At 47.7% G+C, this 22,420-nt stretch overlaps 2 protein-coding genes across 10 annotated transcripts in view; one reads left to right on the plus strand and one right to left on the minus strand.

Moving 5' to 3' along the window:
* The first annotated feature begins 910 nt into the window (after positions 1 to 910).
* Positions 911 to 3,498, plus strand: Agxt (Alanine-glyoxylate aminotransferase). The gene is made up of 6 exons (XM_089079472.1): positions 911 to 1,532; positions 1,691 to 1,891; positions 2,028 to 2,185; positions 2,258 to 2,413; positions 2,714 to 3,058; positions 3,136 to 3,498. The coding sequence occupies exons 1-6, from the start codon at positions 1,350 to 1,352 to the stop codon at positions 3,287 to 3,289; spliced, it is 1,197 nt and encodes a 398-aa protein (XP_088935598.1). The 5' UTR covers positions 911 to 1,349; the 3' UTR covers positions 3,290 to 3,498.
* Positions 3,444 to 22,420, minus strand: part of sog (chordin short gastrulation) — a 37,227-nt gene continuing 18,250 nt past the window's right edge. For 7 of the 9 annotated variants that reach the window (XM_089079466.1, XM_089079464.1, XM_089079465.1 and 4 more), the window contains 7 exons: positions 17,919 to 18,022; positions 15,037 to 15,166; positions 11,548 to 11,613; positions 9,558 to 11,354; positions 9,188 to 9,330; positions 8,134 to 8,460; positions 3,444 to 7,107 (listed from right to left, as the gene is read on the minus strand). In XM_089079466.1, the coding sequence (XP_088935592.1) occupies positions 6,910 to 7,107; positions 8,134 to 8,460; positions 9,188 to 9,330; positions 9,558 to 11,354; positions 11,548 to 11,613; positions 15,037 to 15,166; positions 17,919 to 18,022 (2,765 nt within the window). In that variant the 3' untranslated portion in view covers positions 3,444 to 6,909. Of the gene's footprint in view, positions 7,108 to 8,133; positions 8,461 to 9,187; positions 9,331 to 9,557; positions 11,355 to 11,547; positions 11,614 to 15,036; positions 15,167 to 17,918; positions 18,023 to 20,468; positions 21,062 to 21,549; positions 21,687 to 22,420 lie in introns of those variants that run through there. The other 2 variants (XM_089079469.1, XM_089079461.1) reach the window with 2 other exon arrangements.

Below are 22,420 nucleotides of genomic sequence, written 5' to 3' on the forward strand. Positions count from 1 at the left end.
ATTGTTTGCTTATTATGCGGAATTGGATACAGGAGTCACTTTTATTTCAGGAAATGTTTAGCTCCAGAAGATTTGCATTTATATCTGAATTGCTATCGTCATTATCTTTATGTATTTTTCTGTAATAAATAAATTAGTTCCTTTTATAATTAAAAATGTAAATTTTGAACACAAGGAAAGAAGTTAAGTCTCGAAATTTAGTTAGAAATAATGTTTTTAGGGACAAATGGTTTGAATCACCCTGTATATCCATTTACTTGTATATCCGCCAGCATTTTAAAATTGTCAAATCACCGAAATGTATCCATATGATTTTATAATAAAGATAAAAAATTTTCCATTGCAAAAATTCTCGATCCTGACCTATCTCATTCTATGGATGATAATAGATATAATACTTTCATCATTAACGTATCTCGAATGTATGTCAAGATGTTTATCATTCAACGCAGTATCGTAGCACATTTGAATTATAGCGAAAATATTTATGTTTATAACATGAAATTCAAATCAGCGAATCGTTTAAATTATTTTATAAAACTTCAGATTACCATGCTTTCCGCACATGCACATTAACATATCCATTCATGAAAACATATAAGAGAAATTTATATAACTACAATTAAATTAATATTTTAAATTAATCTTTATTTATATACAACTTCTTTAATTTCTTTTATCCCAAATATTTTAACTTAACAAATTTAATTCGATAATTTAATTCTTTATTTTCTTTATTATTATAAACTCGGGTTATCGTTAAAAGTTCGCAAATAAACACAATACGAAGTGAACAAAAATAAATTAATAATAAATATGAATATAAAAGAGAATTTTAAAGCCAATGACGCTTTGATAGAAAATCTCGAGTTTTCGCATCGAATGATACGCGTGTGAGCTAATCTCTGATAGAAATCGGATGCGCAAGTGGCCTGATTCTTCAGTATCCCCCAAACACACACGGGATTTTATAGTCGCGTCTGTTATCTCGAAACGAACTGAACGCTTTAATTGAATCCGCTTGATACGACACCGATGATTTCTGCCATCGTATGATACACCATACCAGGGGAAATATAGGAGAATAACAAATAGGAGAAATAAAATCCGCGTTTGTTATATGCGACTCTAAGCAATAAAGAAACGCACGAGCATAGAAAAAAAAAAAAAAAGACGACGATATCTTATCTACGCGCAGCACAGTGTTTTCGTCATAGCTATTCGTTTATCTTCACTGCGAGCGCGACATTTCTCATATTCTCACTTCTCATCGTGAGATCACGACGAAACTACAGGATTTCTCGGAGAAACCGCGATCTTGGCAAAGCCAGGAAACACAGACCCGTGGTATGGCAGATTTACTCACCTGGCGACGATGCGCCGTTCACAAGAAGCCACCGGAAGAGATACTGCGACCGGTGTCTCTGCCCGAGAAACTCTTAACTGGTCCCGGTCCCAGCAACTGCTCGGATCGGGTCCTCCGTTCTCTCGGGCAGCAAGTGCTCGGTCACCTTCATCCGGAGATATGCCAGGTATTTCCGGAACTACGCGAAAAGGTCGTGCGACCTTGAAACTACCATGTTTCATCGTTAACGTCGCGCGAGCGAGCGTTGAGCTGATTTGAATAATTGAATCGCCGCCGACATTTCCGTGGACGGCATCGCCCTAAAGTTTTTTTTCCTTTTCGCAGTTGATGGACGACATAAAAGCGGGATTGCGATATGCGTTTCAAACCAGGAACAGACTTACCCTGGCCCTAAGCACATCCGGTCATGGCGGTATGGAGGCCTGCTTGGATAATTTACTCGAGCCGGGCGAGACTGTGCTGATCGCTAAATGCGGCATTTGGGGGGAACGTGCGGCCGACATGGCCAGTCGCATTGGCGCAAATGTACGAAATAAATACACTATCGTGTACGAAAGAGCCGGAAAAAAAAAAAAAAAAAAAGAGAGAGAGAGAAACGAAATAATAAGATATCTTCTATTTATTTTCTTTTTTTTTTTCCAAAAAACGAAATTCATTTCAGGTAAAATTTCTGGAGACCCCGTACGGCGTGCCGTTCGATTTAATCGATCTAAAGAAGGTTCTCCAGGAACACCGGCCAGCGGTGGTGTTTGTGACGCACGCGGAATCGTCGACGGGTATGAAGCAACCCCTGAGGGGTGTCGGCGACTTAATTCGCAAGTAAACAGACTGTACTTACGGTGGTGGACGGAAAAAAAAGTTGGGAATTATCTTTCTCGCGTTCGTTGACAGATATGGAGCACTGTTGATCGTCGACACGGTGGCGTCCTTAGGTGGAGAGCCGTTCTACATGGACGCCTGGAAGGTGGACGCGACGTACACCGGCAGTCAGAAGGTTCTCGGCGCGCCACCAGGATTGACGCCCGTCTCGTTTGGTCCGCGCGCGGAGTACGTATTAATGCCGATTGATCCCACCCGCCGGAGAAAACGGGTTTCTCTGCGGTAAGAACGACTAATCGTCCGGCGAGAAACCCGCGGGATAAAGACCGCGTAGAATATCAATCGAATCCGTGAGTCATCCGGATCGTCACGTGATTTTGTGACCGTTTGCGGTCACGAAATTCGGTTTCCCACGTTCGGTGTGAATCATATGCGCATATCATCCCCTCCGCCGCGGAGGGGGATGAATTCTTGTCATTTCGATTTCTTTTGCACGATTCTCTTACGATTATCGCGCGCCGATCGCAGGGAAAAGATATTCCGGAGGACGTCGCGACCGGCCTACTATTGGGACATGAGGATCCTCGGGGATTATTGGAATTGTTTCGGGACATCAAGGAGGGTGTATCATCACACGATAAGCGCCACATTGGTATACGGCTTGAGGGCGGCTCTGGCGCAGCTCGCGGAGGAAGGACTTCCCGCCTCCTGGGCGAGACACGCGGCGGCGGCCGCCAGATTTAGGGGTGGCCTTCGAGATCTCGGATTACGATGTTACGTCGAGGATCCGCGGTACCAATTGTCGACCGTAATCTCGATAAAACTACCGCCTGGCATCGATGGTGACGTTTTAATCGCACGAGCTATGAAAAAGTAAGATCCTTTTTCTATCATCTTCCTTTCTTATCTTAATCGATTAATTGCTCGGAGTATTTTTTTTTTTTTTTCAGGCACAGGATTGAAATCAGCGGTGGTCTAGGACCAACAGTTGGCAAGATTTTACGCATCGGTTTGATGGGAGTCAACGCGCGAACTTACATCGTCGATCGCGTACTTTCTGTCCTCGACGGTGAACTGCAACACGCGCTGAAAGCGAAGATATGAGATCACGAGCGTGAATTCACGCTTTCACGCTTTGATAATTACATCAAATGTGTTAAATGTGGATAAAATTACGTCGTGTGATTTCAAGGATTGCAAGGCTGCTCTACTTATTCAATAGCAATAATAATAATAATAATAATAATAATAATAATAATAATAATAATAATCGATATTTAATTAATAAATCGTTTTGGCACAGTACAGAATAACATTTCGATCTCCATTCTCTACAAAACCATCGAAGTGTGCATCATGCCTCTCTCAGCAGCCTATCTTGTCGCAGAAATACAAAAGATTTATTTAATTAAAAGTTATCGCGTTGTATAAAAAGAAAAAAAGAAACAGTAGTTCCGGTCGCCGCTCGCGTGGGCACGCGGGAGAAAAGTGAATCGTTACATCTTAAGGAGCGCGTCGAACGGACGTCGTACTTGAAAACGCGCGCAGGGGGAATAAAATACAGGTTCGTCCCTCTGTAGCGATGATTCCGCATACGTCGCATATTATCGCAACGTGAACATCACATCTCGCGATTGTCGCGGTGAATTAACCTTCCTGCTCCATATTTCGGCACGACGATCAGCACAGTGTCGCGCAAAACGATGCGATCTGAGAATATATCCGTTCCACATCTATTTCTCTCCCCCAAGTTTCACGCAACGGCAACCCTTCCACGCGACGTAACGTAACGTCACGTGTACGCCGCTTCCGCTCCGTTTTTTCCTCCGGTGAGTTTCGTTAACTCGGTCCAATAAAACGTGAACACCGAGCTCCTTACCTATTTCTCCGGCGTAGACGTGAGCGTTATGGAGGAGACCGCGTTGATAGACGACCACGTTTAAATTAAAACAGTGTGAATATCATGAAGCATGTCGGTACAAGAGCATGCCGCCTATCCAAATAATTAATGTTAACTCCTTTAATATCAAGACCGATAGAGCTCGCGCATGGAGGAGGAAGGGGGAAGGGGGAATGACTTTAAATAATCGTGACAATAAAGCAAATCGATAATAAACATAAAGTACGAGCGTGGGGGAGGGGAGGGGGAGGGGGAGGGGATAGAGTTTAGGGTAGCGCTAAACGTTACGTCGTATAAATAATATTACCGGTGTACAACGCTGACGCGCGTCGCCAGAATAAGATCAATTCCAGGCCGCTCGCTGTACGCACTTATGTATTTACAAAAAAAAACGTTTGTGTGCACGCGGCCGCCACGCCGCGGGCGACGTCGACGTCAGCTGACTACGTATGTATTCGTACCGCCGAGTATAAGGCACCTACGGTAAACGATGAATCAACGCCGAATCGCGCGAGATATACGCACGAATAACATTTCATCATGACATGACATCGGAAATAGCGAGCCATGCCTGCGTCGCGGTCATAACAATTGAGCCTAAAATCGAACGCCACGGCATTTTCCTTAAATCTAACTTAGGTGCCTGCGCACCTCGAACTGCAGCCGTATCCCAGCCAGATTCCCTCGTCGACTGATCGGCCATTAGATTAAGATTACATTGCTTCGGGATAACCATTCGATACCACGTTCACGGGGCGGCAAGGGATTTCGTCCAAACTTCCGATCAACTTCATCACGATTAACTTCCGAGGCGATATCTGTTTCGCCAATAAAGATGGAGATTATTAAAAATTCTCGATTAGAAGGAATTCCCGACTAGAAGGAAAGAAATTAAGGATGGAAATTTGGTCGCTCTTCGAAACTCATTCTCTTTCGAAGTTGATTCTTCAAATTGATCAGAATTCAGGATCGAAATCGTTTTCTGTCGCGCCTCCTCTCTCGGAGTATCTTATCGTTTTATCTTCGCGCCTGTTCTCCAAAACTTATACAAAAGAGCGATTACACAAAAAGGAATACGATTAAATAAGTATATGGCAAATCGTCCGTATCCGGTCCACATTGAAGCTGCTGTTTTGGAAAAAAATTTAAAGTCATTGCGACGAACGATTTCCGTTTCAATTGCAGTGAAAAACTGTAAATCGAACAAAGAAATTGCAAACAGTTGCGTCTCGTGAGTCTGAAGTGCGGAAATTCGAATAATCGACAATTGCAAATGAAACGTGAAAATCCATTCACTCACTTAGGACCCGGTACGGTCCGATTCAAATAAATTAGTCCTAATAATAAATATAGCTTAAATATTACGTACTTACAGCAATGAGTGTTACAACAAATATTACCGATTATTCATCGCGTGTCGCGACGACGTTTCTCTCTCTCTCTCTCTTTCTCTCTCGTCGTGTTTTTCGCCGAGTGTATGCAATGTACAATATAAATATATCCTTTACATCAGAGCGATAATTTAGGCTTACCACACAACAATCGCGAGATAAGGAGAATTAAAAAGTGACGCAGACAATTCTAAGGCAATATCAATTACAAGACAATAATTATAAGCAATAGCGATAGTAATGCTATTAATAGAGCTGACAATATAATTGTAATAAAATAATAAGTTGGAGTTTATTAGTAAGTATTAGCAAAATCGCGTAATAAATTGATGCCGCTGTCGGAGGTTTTTCAGTCTTCTTTGGTTGCTGGGTAACTCGAAGAGGTTAATGGGTACAGCAGGGCACTGTAATACCGCCGCGAATTAAAAAAAAAAAAAAAAAAAAAAACTTGTCCCTTTCCGAGTTTTCACCCCTTCTCCCCCGTAACGGTCTATCACCCGTTGGTTGTCGCGCTTGTCGGCGAAGAGAAGGGTCGCTCGGTTTACGTTCCCCCTTTATCTCCTTTCTTCTTTTCTCTCCTTTTTCTTTTAATCCGTTGATGGGGATCAATTGATTAATAAGCGTCTGGCTGCGGGCGCTGAAGGCTCCGAAGCGAACGACCGAGCGGTCCCGTCGCGGACAAGAATAGCAAATATCCGATCACGTTACATGTACCGCGTCCGCATCCTTCCTCTTTATTGCTCTAGGCTGCTGCTCGCGACGCTTTCTGCGCGCGGGCACGCACGCCAGCATCCGACGGCTCCTTCGCCGACAAGGATGACGATAACGACAACGACGAAACTTCGAGCAACGAGCGCGCATCCGTCATCGTTTGATTAATTACCCTTGTCGTCTCGAACACCACTGCAGGAAATTCAAAGTGACAAAGTTCTCTCTCGCGCGCGCGTCCGCGTCTTTTTACCCAGGCGAATTGTCGAGGCGGGGATTAAAATCCTTGCCCGCGAACCGAACCCGTCCGTCTCTGTTCGACATCTCTCCCGTTCTCGCGATTTCTTATTTTTCCTCCTCCTCCTCCTCCTCCTCCTCCTCTCTGGCTCCTCTTCTCCCTTCCTTAAGTCAACTCGTCTCGGACGAACGCCTGTACAGTCCAGCTACCGCGTCGATCTTAACCGTGCGCGCGCGCGCGCGCGCCTATGTGTACAGAGCCGCTCGGTGCGATCTCGTTTCCCGTTCCGATGGCCTCGCGCGTCGTCGTAAGATACACGAAGAGAGCGATCGCGCGACGGATAAGCGGCGGTCGTAAGCGCGTCGCGCCGGCCGCGGCTGGTCCCGTCGTCGTCCGACGACGACGACGACGGCGGCGGCGGTGCGCGCGGACGGCGGAGCTTCCTCGTGGATCGGGGGGGCAGACTTCTTCTCCGGGACTACCGGGCTCAGCTCAGCTCGCGCGGCGTCACGGAGTGCCGCGGCGACGGATGATGGTTGTTGCGGTGGTGACGCCTCGCGCGGCGGCACTGCGCCGTGCAGCAGTCGTCGGCATCCGCCACGTACTCGCCGCGCTTCAGCTGATGCGCGATCGAGTTACAGAGCGACCGTGGACAGCGTTTCCTGTCGCACCTGACCTCGCCGTTCTGAAAGAAGCAGAGGGAGCGGCACCATTACGATCACCGTTTTAATTCCGACCGCTGCGTCGCTCGCGCGAAATCCGCGAGAGAAACTCTCCGCCTCGCACCGTTCTCTGTTTCTCTGTTTCAATCCCTCGCGGAAACGTGTCATTCTCGTAATGAGAACGCTCGATAATAATTTAAAAAAAAAAATATATATATATATATATATATATATATATATATATATATATATAGAAATGAGTGAAATCAGACAAATAGATCGCGTCTATCAAACATTTTACAATCTTCCTTTCAGCGCGATACATTATTTTTTTTCGTATTTTTTTTTTTTTTTTTTCGAAGGATGTATATAGCGCGGTTGAAAGGAAGAAATGTATATATAGCGAGACGATGTTTATCCATCAACGAAAAAGACCGAGCGCGAGTAATAAAAGCGAAACGCGAGAAGAACCGGTGCAACGAGCTCTGTTGGAAATACAAAATCCGTTTCTCACGATCGAGACGATTATTTTTCGTTCCGTCCCATGACGTCGCGTCGCGTCGCGACGCAAGCCAGCCGAGGCCGCGGCGTTCCATTTTCATCGTAATGGATGGACCCTATAATGGTCGAGCCAGGCGAAACGAGTCACGGTTAAAGGTCTCCTCCTTAGAGATCTTTCGCCGCGTCCGCGTCTGGATAACGCAACGAGACGATCGCGACCGTACGACTACCGTCTAACGAACGAATTGAGTATATAACGAACAAAAGTAAAGCGAGTTCTAAGACTTCTCTGCTTGGCAACAAGACGCGACCGCAAGAGACTCGCCCCGTCTCTCTCGCCCCGTCTCGTCGGTTCGATTAAGATGATTAGGTATACGCCTGATAAAGCGAGATCGCAAGCGAGATTCAACTTCGCAAATCCAACCTCTCTCGGGAAACGATGAAAGTTCAAAAATCAGATGACGCCTTTATATATTGGTCTTTGTTGCGCTCACGCTTACGCTTTACTTTCCGTTTCCCGACGACATTCGGATTCCGGGATTTCTCACCTTGCAACGGCACTTGACGCACTTCATCTCGCCGTGCGAGTGCACCCGGGGATGCCACTCCATGCCGTTCTCGTAGGGCCCGCCGAGAGGATATTTGCAACCACCGGAAGAGAGTATCTCCTCCGCGGTGCGTCGCACCGAGGGTAACGCCTGATCCCTCGGTAGCCGTAGGGTGTCGCTCGTCGCCGTGGTGACCACGTTGCTACGAGGCGTCGTCGCCGGGCATTGTCTGCAGCAGGCTTTCTTGTCCGGCCTGAAGGCGATCTTCTCGTCGCACTCGAGCGGCGGACACTGCACCCGCGGACATTTCACCTCCAACGTGACAGCCTGCGAGACAAATGGGTTTCCAATGTAAATCGCGGAGGTGACCTCTCTCGTACCTCCGTAACCCACGTTACGCCCCATTTATTCGTTTCACGCATTTATTCGTTTCGTCACGTCAGCTATGCAACTTCCCATCCCGGAGTTTTTTTGTAGTTTATTAAGTTTGTAATTTTATAGTTAATTTAACGAGTTTTGTTTCCTAGTGTCTTTTAATGGCGCATCGGATGTACGTCGAATAAAGAATATTTGTCGTTTAATTTGGTTTAAGGACGCAGACATAAATGTGAGGTATTTCCACGAGTAATTCCTACACGGGGCTAATGTGTCAATTGGCTAGAAAGCGATTGCCGAGTATTCAATAAATTGCAATCGTTTCGAAAATCTTGTCGTTGAATCATTCAATTAAGCTCATTAGTAAGTGCCAGACCGCAGCCGCATTCTTCGTGGTGCGACGCGCTCAGGTTTTTCCGCGTTGCAAACTCGCGCACGGAGATAATTGTCAAGGAATTGTCGTGACCATTGCTTTTAACGCAATTTGTCCGAGAACGTAATTGTAACATACGTATGGAGAAAATATGCGACAAATAGAGGAGATATCCTACATTTTTTACTTCTTGCATTTTAGGAATTAATACGAAAAAATAGGAGAAATGTACTTAATATCTCAAAATCTCGTCGCTCTATTCGATTATAATTTTAAGAAAATTAATAAATTAATTTAACAACTTACGTCGCAAGTACAAACTGCACAAGTGTCGAATCCTACTGGTGGTAAATACGGATGCCAGGATGATCCCGCGAGATGATATTGTCCGGCCAACGTGCAACCTCTCGTGATATTGGTCGTAACGTTACTTTCGCTACTCATTGGCGCTGAAATATCATTAACAAAACATTAAACATCGATATTAAGACCAATTTTATTAAATAATTATTTTAATATAATTTGTCACTCGATCGTTACTTTTGCACGATAAATTTTTATTTTATTTCATATTTATGTTCTACTTTGTAAAATAAAAAATTCTAAGAATTTCTTCAATTTGATATTGTTTCTTATGAAAAAAATTTTTTTCATAACAAAACTAAACAAATCTTACTTGCGCATATCGGGCAACAGTGGCCGCTCGGTGGTTGCTTGAGTTGTTTTCCCAATGCGCAAGAGACCGTCGGGCAGGGTACCGTGTCGCATTGAGCCAAACCGCGATAACAATGACACATCGAGCAGGGATCCGAGCTCGAGGTCCATTGCGTACCCTCCTCGTAAAATCTGGTCTCGTGGAAACACGCACCAGTCTCGATATCCGATCTAGGTGGTTGTAGATTGTACGCTACCACGGACGCAACGTCGTTGTCGGCGTAATACGGAAGACAGCTAATCGGCGCCCTGGCCTTGAAAGGGGCTTTCAGAATGTGAGTGACGTTTTTATCCGTTACCTCGAGGAAACCGATGCCTGTCTCGATTCTGTAGAGCTCCATCGACGACAATCCAGTAACCGAGCCCTCTAAGGAATACCCCGTGAATTCTTCGAGGAGTCTTCTGGCGACGGGCGCTCCCTGCGCCAACATCGGCATCGTTTCCAAGTACAAACGGAACGTCCACGGTTCCGGAGAGGAGGGCGGGAAACCAGCGAGTTCCAGTTCGTAGTGCAGGGAGCAGTCCAGGTCCACCGCGATCCATATCAAGCCGACCGGTCCGGAATGCGTCGGCTCCTTAATTCGTCTTCTCTGCAGCAGCACGGGCGCGGCCGTGTCTCTGGCGTCTGCTACTGGTCTCTCCAGGAGTCTGCCGCGCAACATGGAGCCGAGATGACTGGCAGCGATCACGGAGAGCTCCTCGTTGAAGAGCGGTTGTAACAGTCTCGGTCCGGGCCGGTCCAAGGAACCATTCGCCAGGCCGCCGACCAAGGAGGGTGTCAGATCCTCGAGTTCCATCCTCCGTTTTCCTCCCTCGTCCACGAGTGTCACTAGAGGACTCTCCTCTTCGAGTCCTATCAACTGAACTCCGTAGCGTAGGGCACCGATACGGTCCAGGAAGGCCCAGGCTAATCCAGACGCCAGGGACGGCGTTTCCGACAACAGCAGTGTCTGATACATGTCGCAAGTCGCGCGTGGACCAACCGTACCGGTGAGTCGCAGAGCCTGCGGATCCTTGCGGGACATTATACTGATAGACAACTTGCCCCGAGCCAACAAACGAAGATCAGTCCCGGAAAGCGCGCTGCGAACCTCGCCGTAATTCAGCTCGTTCGACGGCTTCCTCACCATTATCTCCTCGCGAAGGACCACGTAATCCTTCTCGTAATGCTCCAGTTGGACGATTAACGGGACGTCAGCCACGTCGTTCGGCAGGAAGAGACCGTTGAAGACGAGCGATACGTGAATCGACGGCGCCGAGGCGGACGAGGCGGACACGATCGCGGTCGCGCCCGCGCCGGACATCAGCGTCCGGTCGACGCCCATCGTCGGCTCCAAGAGCGAGGAGAACTGCTCGGTCGAGAGCGCGCGGTAGCGCGACAACTGGCCGGTCAGGCTCGACAAGGGCTCCCAGAGGAAGGACACGTGCAGCCTCTCCTCGCGCAACAACTTGCGATAGTCGCGCGGCACACGTCTCCACACCCCGCAGAGCTTCCCCGTAGCGTTCTGATACGCGCCACCGACCGGGTCGATCACCTGCTCCTCGAGGATGCTGCCGGACCCGTCGACGAACTGAATGCTACGCGGCCGGGGCGTCGACGCGGATAAGTAGAACGCGTAATAGAGATTCTTGCGGTGGAACGTGAAGCGACCGGTCGCCAGGTAGTTGTACGCGTTGTTGTTGTAAATCGACATCGGGGTTGGATCGTCGCGACTGCGCAGAGACTGCGACGTTCTGCCCGTTAACAGGGTGCCGAAATCTGGAATCAGCAAGGATCGTCTGAGCCAGGGAGAGAGGCACGACTTTTCACAAACGGATGGAAAACAAACGTCAAGCTCGAACGCACATAAGAACTTTAGTATAAATATCTAAAAAAAAATCTCTATTCAAGAAAGTATATTTTATGAAATATAAAAAAAATATCTTAAAAAGTATTTTAAAAAAAATCTCACGTTTCAGGCTCCGCTCCTCTTCCTCCGAGGTCAATTGTGCTGGCAGATCTTGGACTATATCTGCGTCTGCAACGAATGATTTATTCCATCGTAAACGTGGACGTTGATATAATTGATCGCTCGGTTGTACAATCCTTCCGGTCATTCAACGCGCGGCAACTTACATTCATGAGAAGAGCATTGTGATATTAATCCGTAATAGGTATTGAGAACTTTCTCGGCCAATTTTCACGACTTGATCTCTCATCCATTTCATATATGGATTTTACGTTAAAAATAATTCGCGGTATATATTTAAGCGACAAGCGGGAGATAATTCTCGCTTTCTTGGGCGATCTTCGGGAGGGCTCGTAAATTATATGCGGAATTAACGCCGCGTAAATCACGAACGATATAAAACCAAATGCATATTCTATACCCGAGAGGATCTCTCGGGAGGATAAAACTCTCCGCGCGCAGGAGAATGGCAAAAGTCCTTTGCACTTCGCATCGGACGCGATATACCGGCGGCGGTTTCCTCTCTTTCTCTCTTCCTCCCTCCCGCCCTCTCTCCTTCTCTCACCCCCTCCATCCTCTCTCCCCGAGCGTCCCTCCTTCGAGACGGATGTAAAAATAAAAATAACCGGTCGATCGTCGATCGTCGATCCCCATTGAGCCGATTCAGCGGCCGGTGGTGGCATGTGCACCGACCATAAAGTATGCCCGCGCGCGGTAGGAAAAGAGTCGACTGGCGCCAACCGTCGCTACTTTGAATGCTACTTTTATGGCGCATGCCGCGCCGGTTCAGCGCCACGAAGACGTTAATTGCCGCGCGCAAAACGTACAGCACGCCTCGCCCGTCGACCGACCAGTTACTAACTAAACCGTTTCCGCCTACCTAATCGGATCTCCGACGACCGATGGCACCGGTCTGTCGCGCCATTAATATCGGGGAGAGACGGATATGAGTGATAATGCGGTTAATTATGAGAATTAATTGCCCCGCGCCACCGGGACCCATCTAGGAGCGGCACTTTTTGCGTTTTCCTCCTTTCCGTTTTCGTTTTCACGTCGCGGATCGGTCATCCGCCGAGGTCATCTCGGTCTCCTTCATAGGCCCCCCCCCCCCCCCCCTTCGGAGCAGCTCGCGCTCATGCCAAATTCAGTTCGCGATTCCTTTGCCACGGAACGATCGTGACGCGGATTCCGCGTTTTGCAATCGCGACTAGAAAGGATATAACGCGTCATCTAACAAATATGTCGGTGGCTTGTAGTCACCGCCGAAAGTTCGCCATCTAAGGCGAACCGTTTCGGACAGAAGGACGATCGTTACTCAGGATTAAGGATCGTCGAGGTGAAAGATCTAAACGTCGCAAACATTTGAAGCGAAGCGGAGGTCGTGGATCGTGGAGGTCCCGCTCGTAAAACTGTAAATCCTTTCGCGATCTATCCTCTGAAATCCTCTCTCTTTCTGTCTCTTTCCAAATAAAATCCTACGCGCTTCGGGAGATTTGTCTCATCCTCTTTTTCTGCGACTGCGAATTTGGACACCGTGTGTTTGCGTCTCGCTATTGTCGAGACGAGCCGGGGCTGATTTTTGATGATCGCGCGTCATGGTCGCCGACCATGAGAATCGGCGGGGACCAAATGAGAATCGATGCGACGATCCAATCAACGGGCTCAAGAGTCGCAGTTATATTTCCTCGTGGAACGTATAAGGCAAGGCGCTGCTAATTGCGGCCAGTTTCACCTTTCATCAGCAGGGGGCAACGAGCCCCTATCAGACGGCGGCGGCGGCGGCGGCGACGATGACGACAACGGCGGCGATGATTATTATGGCGACCGTAGACGAGCCGTGGAGAAAATAAACTTGATGCGCGTGATATTGATGCGCGAACGTTCTATGAGAATAAATGACCGGCACGGGAGCGGTGCTAGAGAGCGATGCGATTATCAAAAATGATTTGTTCCGTCATTATCATCGTCGTCGTCGCCGCCATCGTCGTCGCTGCTGATCCCCTCGTGGTACGGACGGCGGAATTGTGGCGACAACGAGCTCTTTATCAAAAGTGTCATATTAACCTAATTGATAATATGCGCGCCTCTCCCGTTGCATCGCCAATAGCTGCGCGATAAGCGACCGTAAAAATTTAACGAAACGGCGACCTCGTCGTCTCTGTTTACGGACGCTCGGAGCTCGGCCGAAAGAAAACGCCCGAACAAAACTCGTACAAACGGCGCGAGATAAAATAAAATCAAGTAGAGTAAAAAGAGAAGAGTATCGCCGCTCCCATCGAACGAATCTTCGCTTCGTTCCATTCGAAATCATTCTCTCTCTCTCTCTCTCTCTCTCTCTCTCTCTCTCTCTCTCTCTCTCTCTCTCTCTCTCTCTCTCTCTTTTTCTCGTCCCATCTATTCCTATATTCTCATCTCTCGCGCACGTTATGCCCGATCATTACGTATGCTAATATTTACATTTAGATTGCACAGCTTAATCGAAGTGACGCCATGCGGTAATATAGCCGGCGCCATGGCGCTAAACCGTGGCGTCCGTCCCCGTCCCCGTCCCCGTCCCCGTCCCCGTCCCCGTCCCCGTCCTCTCTCTCGCTCCGCTCCTTTTCTACCGATTACGAACGCGGGTTCCTTCTCGAGAGAACACGATCAGCCAATCTTCCCCACGCTAATTCTTCCACTTTTTTTTTTCTTCCTCTCTCACATCCGTCCCATTATTTTTTTCGTTGTTTCTCTTCACCGTTAAGCAAACCGCTTTGCCACAGTTTTCCTCACCCACTATTTCTAGATGAGAAGAAGGGGAAGGGGAAGAGGAGTTTCCTCGTCCCTCAGTTAATCGATATTTCCGCAAGTACGCGAGACGCAAACGGCCGATTAGTAGGGTTGCCTATTCTAAATACAAGCGAGGGGAGATTTAACGGATCAATTTGCAATTTTCTCGAGTAAACAATCTATCCGCGCGATAAATACGAGGCGCGCAAAAGCGTAAAAGGCGATAGTATCGCTATTCGAAGCGGAGCGGTTTCGTGTCCAATTCGCGCTCATTACCGTCGCACCGTGCCGGAGCCGGCCGCACGCGAGTCTTATCTGGCAACCTTATCAGCGCGCGCGAGATACATATTACTACTTTCACTACATCGGCGGCACGGGCCAAATTCTTCGAGAGCATACCGCTCCTCGGACGGGCGGCAACGGCTGTGGGCAACGCATTCTATTTCGCCGCGTTGTATCGCGCCGCACACTCGCCAGCCGCAGTAGAATGCGGATGAAGTAAATCGCATATTCGAGACACTCGAGAGCCGCGGCGATACTTCTCTCCTCGATAACACGCCGCGAGACAATATATTTATATACAGATAAAAAAAAAATCTTATTTATTTGTCTCATCGTTGTCTCGCCGCTTGCGCTCTCGACGATCGGAAAGAGAAAAGGATATAACTAAAAATAATCACCGGCGCGGCAGAAAAATAAATAATCGCGTAGGATTGCGTAACTTACTGAAGTCACCAGGACAAGATTTGCAGCATCGACCCGGGAGTAGAACTGGTTCGTCGCACGTGAGTTTGGGACAGTCATTCTTAATATTGCGGCATTGAACTCTCGCGATGATCCGTCGCTTCTTTTGCACCTGAAAGCAGAAGCGACAAAACCGCTGGTATAAAAATTAGAACGATCAAATAATAATAGTTGTTGCAGTCATCGTTGAGATGGCAGGGGACTTTTCTCCGCGTGTGTGATCACAAGCGGGAAGAGGGACGGGGACGAATTTTTGATCGCGCTTCGGCGCAAGGGTGGAAGGAACGTTCGCGGCGACGCGATGCAACTGCTAAAAGTGCGGCCGCGAATCGCGCGGCTCCAGTTGCGGAGAAGAATTAAATCGGTGGTTTTATAGAGCGGCGCGCGGCATTCCTGACGCGACGCGAAACGACGTATACGTTCGACGCGATTGACTCGACAAGAGGAAAAGAAGGGGAGCGGGATTGGCGGGCGGCTCGCGATTTGGAAGTGCCCAGGAGTGCGGAGGCTGCAAATTCGGACACGTCGCGGGACACACGCGATAGGAGATCGTCGTCGAGCAGGACAATTTATTACGGACTCTCGAAGCCGATCGTTAACAGCTGGCTACTCTTTTAAGATAGCATCGTATATTGACCCGTAACTCTTCTCATCTGGAGAGAGAGAGGGGCGAAAGGGGAAAGAGGATGAAGAAGGGGGGGAGGGGGATAATCGCCCGATGTCCAACGTCCGACACAAGGCGCGACGACGACTTTAGGTGAAGAGACATGGCTTCTTCTCACTCCCGCGGCGACGTGTGATTCACGCGACGCGTCTGCTTCTTCCACCAACCAAGACCGCGACCTATCAATAGCTCCTCATGTACACTGTGAAGAGGGACTGTCATTCCTCCGAAGTCTAAAAATAGAGGCCGCGCGCTCTCGCGCTCCTCTCGTCCACGAGCCGAACATAACAGCGCGCCGCGGCGTCTCTCTCTCGTCTCTCTTCCGTCTCTCTTCCATCCATCTTTTCGGTCGATCGTAATATATCTTTGACGGAGGAAGGATTTTAACCCGTGAGAGAGTGCCTTGCGCGCGCGCGCGCGAGCGCTCGCTATCGAAACACGCGAAATCTCGGCGAAATTCAACTTGAGGCTCGATCAGCTCGAGTCGACTTACGCGTCCTCCAAATTGTTCCGCTCGAAAATATTATCTCCTTGCTCGTAATCGTTCCTGTTATTGCCGCATTACGAGAAAGATTAGAACTCCGCGCGGCTTCTAATGATCCGACCGTATACCAGCTACTTTAATGGCGTCGTACGTAACGATCGTACACCTCTCCCTGTGTGTGCGACCGTATAATTAATTTTCTCTTCTCGGTAAACTCATCAGATAGTGTCTCATTAGCATTTACACCGATTACTTATCGCGCGCTTTATCGCCGTTTAGTGCACATATAAATTTCTCGACATTTCCATATTAAGATTTAACGATTTGGCGCGCACGAAATTCTCATAACGACCGAACGACGAACTCGAGACTCGCTCGTTAACAATGCTTGAAATTTGATCTTCGAAAGTCGATTCGATTTGCTATCGATTTATTTTAACGGGTGGATGTGCGTGCGTGCGTGCGCGCATTCGTTCCTACGCGCGAAAACTCTCGGGAATGCAAAAAAAAAAAAAAAAAAAAAGAACATAAAAAGGAAAGATATTCAGAGGTATGTAAGATACCTTACGCAAGGACATTATTACGAAGAATTTATACGTGCATTAAACGGCGATAAAGTACGCGATGAAAAATCGGCGAGCACTAATGAAACGTTGCACGAGGGAAGAAAGCTGATTATACGATCGCAAGAAGAGGCACCTACAGTCGCACGTAGCGCGCGCTCGTAGTACGCATAAAACAAACATGTTTTCTTGTGTTTACAAGCGACGTAACATCCTCCCGACGCGAATGTTAATACGATTACACCACTAGATGAACAATCTCATTATCCTTTACTGCATGTGAATGCGAAAAGGAGGAGGAGGAGGAGAGGGAGAAGGAGAATTCGGTGTTGCACATCGAGATTCGCTGCCTTGTCACGGGTGGTGAGTGGATGAGAGGAGAGGGAGGGGAGCAGAAGAACACGTACAATCGGAATATAAATGATGATTATTGCGCGATCGCGAATAAATATGTATCTGTGTATTCCGTGACGTATGCACGCTCGCTCGCTCGCTCGCTCGCGAGTCGAGTCGAGTTGTATCGAATTCGCCCCGCTCCGCGAAGCGGCCCGTTCCCGATCCGGCGTCTCGACATTTGATACGTCACCGCTGTGTCAATATCGTGACATTTATGGGCCCGGGACGCTAAATTACATGCCGCGCGTGCAACGCGCGGGATACCGTAATTAGAAGAATGGCGCGATACATGCGTCGAGTTTTATTCCGATAGGGATTTATCCTCTCTCTCTCTCTCTCTCTCTCTCTCTCTCTCTCTCTCTCTCTCTCTGTATTTTATAAGATTTTAACATACCACGACTCAGTGAACATCGACGTGACTCGAAGAGAGAAGAGGGAAAAGAAAGAAACGGAAAAAAGAACATAAGTCGTAATAAGTACTTAAGACTTGATTATAGTGTATATTCTTAACAATAAATTCGAAGGCGAAGAATAAAGAGACAGGAATCGCGCTGTTGCTCTTTATTCATGTATGTTAATAAATGCCGACATGATACTTGATTGTTTACTAAACACTACGTGCGCGCCGAACTACATGCGCGAGCTACATGCGCGACATACGACACATTTTAATACGGACCGCAATGTCCGAGTTGTGTACCTCTTTTTTTTCTCTCACTTTGCAAGTAAAAAGAAAAAAACGCTGCAACACACGTACCGGTATGCACTCGCATTTGATGCAATACATGACTCCGAAGGGCGGTCCCAAGTCCGCGAACCATGTCGAGCCCAGCTCGCGAATCTGCTTGCCGAAGGTACATTCTGAAACACGAAAAAGAGAAACGGTCGTCAGTAACCGCGTTATCGTCTAATAACGCGGCACAAATTGCATAAACATAAACATCTTATCTGATTTACGATCTGCCGATTTGCCAACCGTAATGCCTGCGCCGCGAACGAGGCCTGTCCGACTTCTTCGCAGACATTAAGAAGACACGTTATATATCGTGGAAAAGAAGATATATATATATATATATATTTTAGGCGTGAAACGCGGATCGTCCACGCTCCGGTGACGCACTTCCGTTGCCATCATCGACGAATATGTGGCGCAATTCGACGCGGATATAACGTAATCCGCTCGGTATGTACGCCGGTATGTCCGCACGCATATTCATTTCGCGTGTTCATCGATGCAATATGCATCGCGCGTTCATTCAGATCACTCGGCGAATCACCGGTGTCGATGACGAGACCCCGCCGATGCGACGCATCCATCATTCATCCACGACGTAAAACTCGAACGCTTGTTTGCAAATTACAGACGCAATCGGACAGTCGATGCCGGCAAAGCGGATGAGTCTCTTCGGTTTGCCGCTTCGAATTCTGATTGGTTTCGCAGCACGAGACGTAAATCCCAAACGGAGAAGAGATAAAGAGGACCAGTTATCTTGTCACAACCAGACGGCGATAGAAAAAAACACGTAATAATATGGCCCATTAAATTGATAACAATATCCGTTTCTTTTTTCAGTTGTCGTTTTCTTCACACTCGTCCTTTCGTTCGCTAAAGAGGGAAGAGAGGCGATCGATAAGTTATTAGAAACATATAATTGCCTTCCACCGGTTGTCCTTTCCCATTTCGCGTAAAAATAAACACGGTATGGAAGCGCCCGAAAATAACGCGATGAGAATCGCTCGTGTCTAAGCATGCGCGTGCATCTCGCGGTGTCCTTATTTCCGCGAAGCTGCCGTCTTTTCTTCTTAATTCTACATCCAGTCCGAGATTGGCGTGGTTAAACCAAGACTGATCATTTACAAGACGTCACGTACATGTCATGTTCTTAACCTTATGACAAAAAAAACAAGTAATAAAATTATATTTCTTATATATCTTACGTGTATAGGTTTAAAAAAAATAACTTTGCTTTTTTGTAAATGTCAAGTAAAAAGATCAACGTGTTTGCTGTGTAGATATTTATATGTCTGCTACGCAGGACGGAGATGAAAGATGACATTGTAAAAAAAGCATGTCAGCGCATTTTTTGTCATCATCATTCTAAGCCACTTAAAAATTAACCATCGCAAAAGGAGAGAAGGAGGGAAGAGAGAGGGGGAGGGAGAGAGAGAGAGAGAGAGAGAGAGAGAGAGAGAGAACTCGGTCATGTGCGAGTTAGAGAAAGGGAAATGGAGAGAGGTCCGTTTTGCACGAGGTCATTGCACTGCGCGCGCTAAGTCGTTCTAAGCGCAAAGTCGCGGCCCTAAGTAACTAGGAGGCCGAGAGAGCCACGGACACGAGCTACTGCATCGAAAATATGCGAGTCACGCGGCATAGCGCGGTAAGGTGAATCGTATTAGTTCCCGCCTCCTTCTCTCTCTTTCTCTCCCCCTTTCTCAATAACGACGAATCTCTCTCTCTCTCTCTGGTTTTTCTCCGCTTATTCTTCTCAATCGCTTCAGGGTGGCTTTCTCAGGCGACGCGGACACGTTCCTTTATATGCATAATATAAATCGAGTTCCCCCGACAAGCGCAGTCACTTTCAGCGATTATTAATACCGCTGACTTTGATCGCGACTCCGATTCTCGGATTGAGGATTAATAATGACACTCCGCGACGTAATCGCAACTCATCCGCGCGTATGACTCTTGCCAACGGGCAGAATAAATTTCCCGCCTTTGCCCGCGTGCTGTAGACACGCCGTCAACATTATTTATCGCGCGCGAAAATGCGTGATTTTCTATCGCGAGCGAGAAAATACAAAGGCTTGATAAACCAAAAGATCATTTGGGCGAGAGTGTCTACGAGCGAACGCAAATATCGAGAAATGCATGGCCGCAATCTTCGCAAACTACCCTCGGAGTGATATTCGCCAACAATAACCATCATAATAATGATTACGATCTGTCGACAATCATTTTTTCGCGAGGACGTCGTGCTTGAAATCGACTTGACGAACGCCTCTCTCGGAGGATCGAGGGAGAATCTTGTAATCCACCCTCGCGCCTCGCGATGCCATGAGTACGTCTTCGCTCGCTAATATAAATAATGCGAGCGCGGAAAAAAAACGCGCGCGTGCAACGGAATGCGTCGAGCTCATAATCCGCGAGACGGTTAAGCGAATGGCAAACATGTGCTACACCTTTCGTTTTTCACTTTTCCGCCCACCCCCGTCACTCTCCCTCCCCTCCTCCTCTTTCCATCGCCACGCGCACTTCTGTATCCCTCTCTCGGATAGATTTACGAACGTGACGTCTATCTGTTCGTACCTCGCGTCTCTTCCTGCCGCTCCGCCTTTCGACAATCCACCCGCTTCGTCTCGAGTTTCACGTCACCTTTAACATCGCGTGCGCAATCGCACGCTCGCTCGCTCGCTCGCACGCTCGCTCGCACGTTTCGCACCGTGACATCGCGATGCGAAACGTGCACAAGACGGTCGTTCGTTTCGCGTTTCGAGGGTGGAGGAACGCGAAAGCACGACGAAAACAAAAGCGTGGCTCGACTCCACGGTTGGCCCGTGACTCGATTGTGTCGCATCCATCGGTACTCCCGCCAGGAGTGAGTCGGATGATCCGGATGATCCTCATTAATGACACTTGGCACATCGGCGGTCGCGCGACATATACAACCGGCGATAAATTTAATTTCGCGCTTTCGTTGCGGGATATGACCGCGATATGACCGGCAGCGGGAGAGCGACACCTGCATAGCGCTCTATAATTACGCCCGGATTCCCGGAGAGGTATCGAGCGCGTATCGTACGACACGTGCATCATGCGCGTCACAGATGTGACGCCTTACGTAACGGCAAAGTATGTGAAGTGTCGTCTTCGTCTAGACCGAGAGAATAGGTCGGTTCCCGGCTCGAGCCATGCTTGATGCAATCTCTCCTGTCGTGCTCCAGGAGGATTATTTGTATATTTGCCAATGGCGTTGGAGGGTGTCGCCGCTGCAATCCGACCTGCATCCATCGAGAGAATAGAACCATCATCTCTCTGGAGTACCGGTCGTGGGGATTCGAAAGAATACATGTATATATGTATATTGTAATATATATATATATATATATATATGTATATATATATATATATATATATGTATCATTGTATTGTTGACGTGTTATTCTAAACACGTTATTTGCGATAAATATCATCACATGCCTCGGTAGTCGAAAGGATAAGATGCCTGCCCGGTAAGCAGGAGATCCAGGTTCGATTCCTGGCTGAGGTGTGGTATTTTTTCGCAAAATAATTACGAGTTTTCACGACTGGTTCGTGGTCAGGCCCCGTCGTGACGCACACCCTTCCTTCTTATTCTTATTTCTTACTAGACCGACGCGGGGGCCCTTACCTTCGTTGGATATCGGCCGGGCGAGCGCCACTTTCTCGGATCCACCATAATCGCCTTCTTCGCGTGTGTCGCGGTGCCGATTCTCCGAGAAGATGTTTCAGCGTCAGTCGTCTCTCGCTAAAAGCTAAACCCGTCCGATTGTTTATGTATGCGTAAACCGCCTGCGCCCCGATACCTGTCGACGCGCAGATTTACGTGGGCGACGCGCGAGCAACGCGCGGACACATCACTCAGACGTACACATTTTATTTCCCGTCCCACCCTCCCTCTTCGCACGTCGACCCATTTTTTGCGTTATTAAATTTCATTTCGCTCCGAGACGATCGGACGATAAATTGGAAAAGAGGTCGAGAGAGGGAGGAGGAGTGCTCCATTTTTGTTTTTAAATATCTCTCCCTTGCGAGTTATCTCGCAAATTGATTTTGAGCTGCCTATGATACGTTTCTTCTCTGCGTGATATTTTTCACTTTTTATTTATTTATTTATCTCAGAAAGAGAGATCGAGAATAAGTGCAAGTATGTCATACAACTTATGTAAAATATATTTTATTAAAGGGGAAATCATTAAGCTATAGCTTTGAACTGCTAATAAGCCCAACTTAAAAATAACGACACATGTTTCGTGATGTAAGTAATTTAACATACTTTTTCTTTCTTTCTCCCTACTCAATTCCATTTTTCGATGCTTTTCGATACACACAGATATCTGCACATGTGGGAGCCATTCCCGTTTGACGCGCGCGTTCATCCTCGCGTATGTAGGTATACATATATCACCCGTACACCTACGTGATGTCACGCACGGTTCAGAAATGCCGACCTTGCGCCCGCGGCTTAAGTCAGTGCACGCGTAATGCGATGCATTCACATT

Source organism: Pogonomyrmex barbatus, unplaced genomic scaffold (assembly GCF_055798465.1).
Source record: "Pogonomyrmex barbatus isolate J1 unplaced genomic scaffold, ASM5579846v1 scaffold3, whole genome shotgun sequence".
In the NCBI taxonomy this organism is placed as follows: domain Eukaryota; kingdom Metazoa; phylum Arthropoda; class Insecta; order Hymenoptera; family Formicidae; genus Pogonomyrmex; species Pogonomyrmex barbatus.

What these genes read in the sequence shown, in the direction of transcription:
- Agxt (XM_089079472.1), top strand. Translation starts at nt 1,350, where the DNA reads ATGGCAGATTTACTCACCTGGCGACGATGCGCCGTTCACAAGAAGCCA. An exon ending in TTCATCCGGAGATATGCCAG is followed by an intron (nt 1,533 to 1,690) that starts GTATTTCCGGAA and finishes TCCTTTTCGCAG; the next exon opens with TTGATGGACGACATAAAAGC. An exon ending in TCGTTTGGTCCGCGCGCGGA is followed by an intron (nt 2,414 to 2,713) that starts GTACGTATTAAT and finishes CGCCGATCGCAG; the next exon opens with GGAAAAGATATTCCGGAGGA.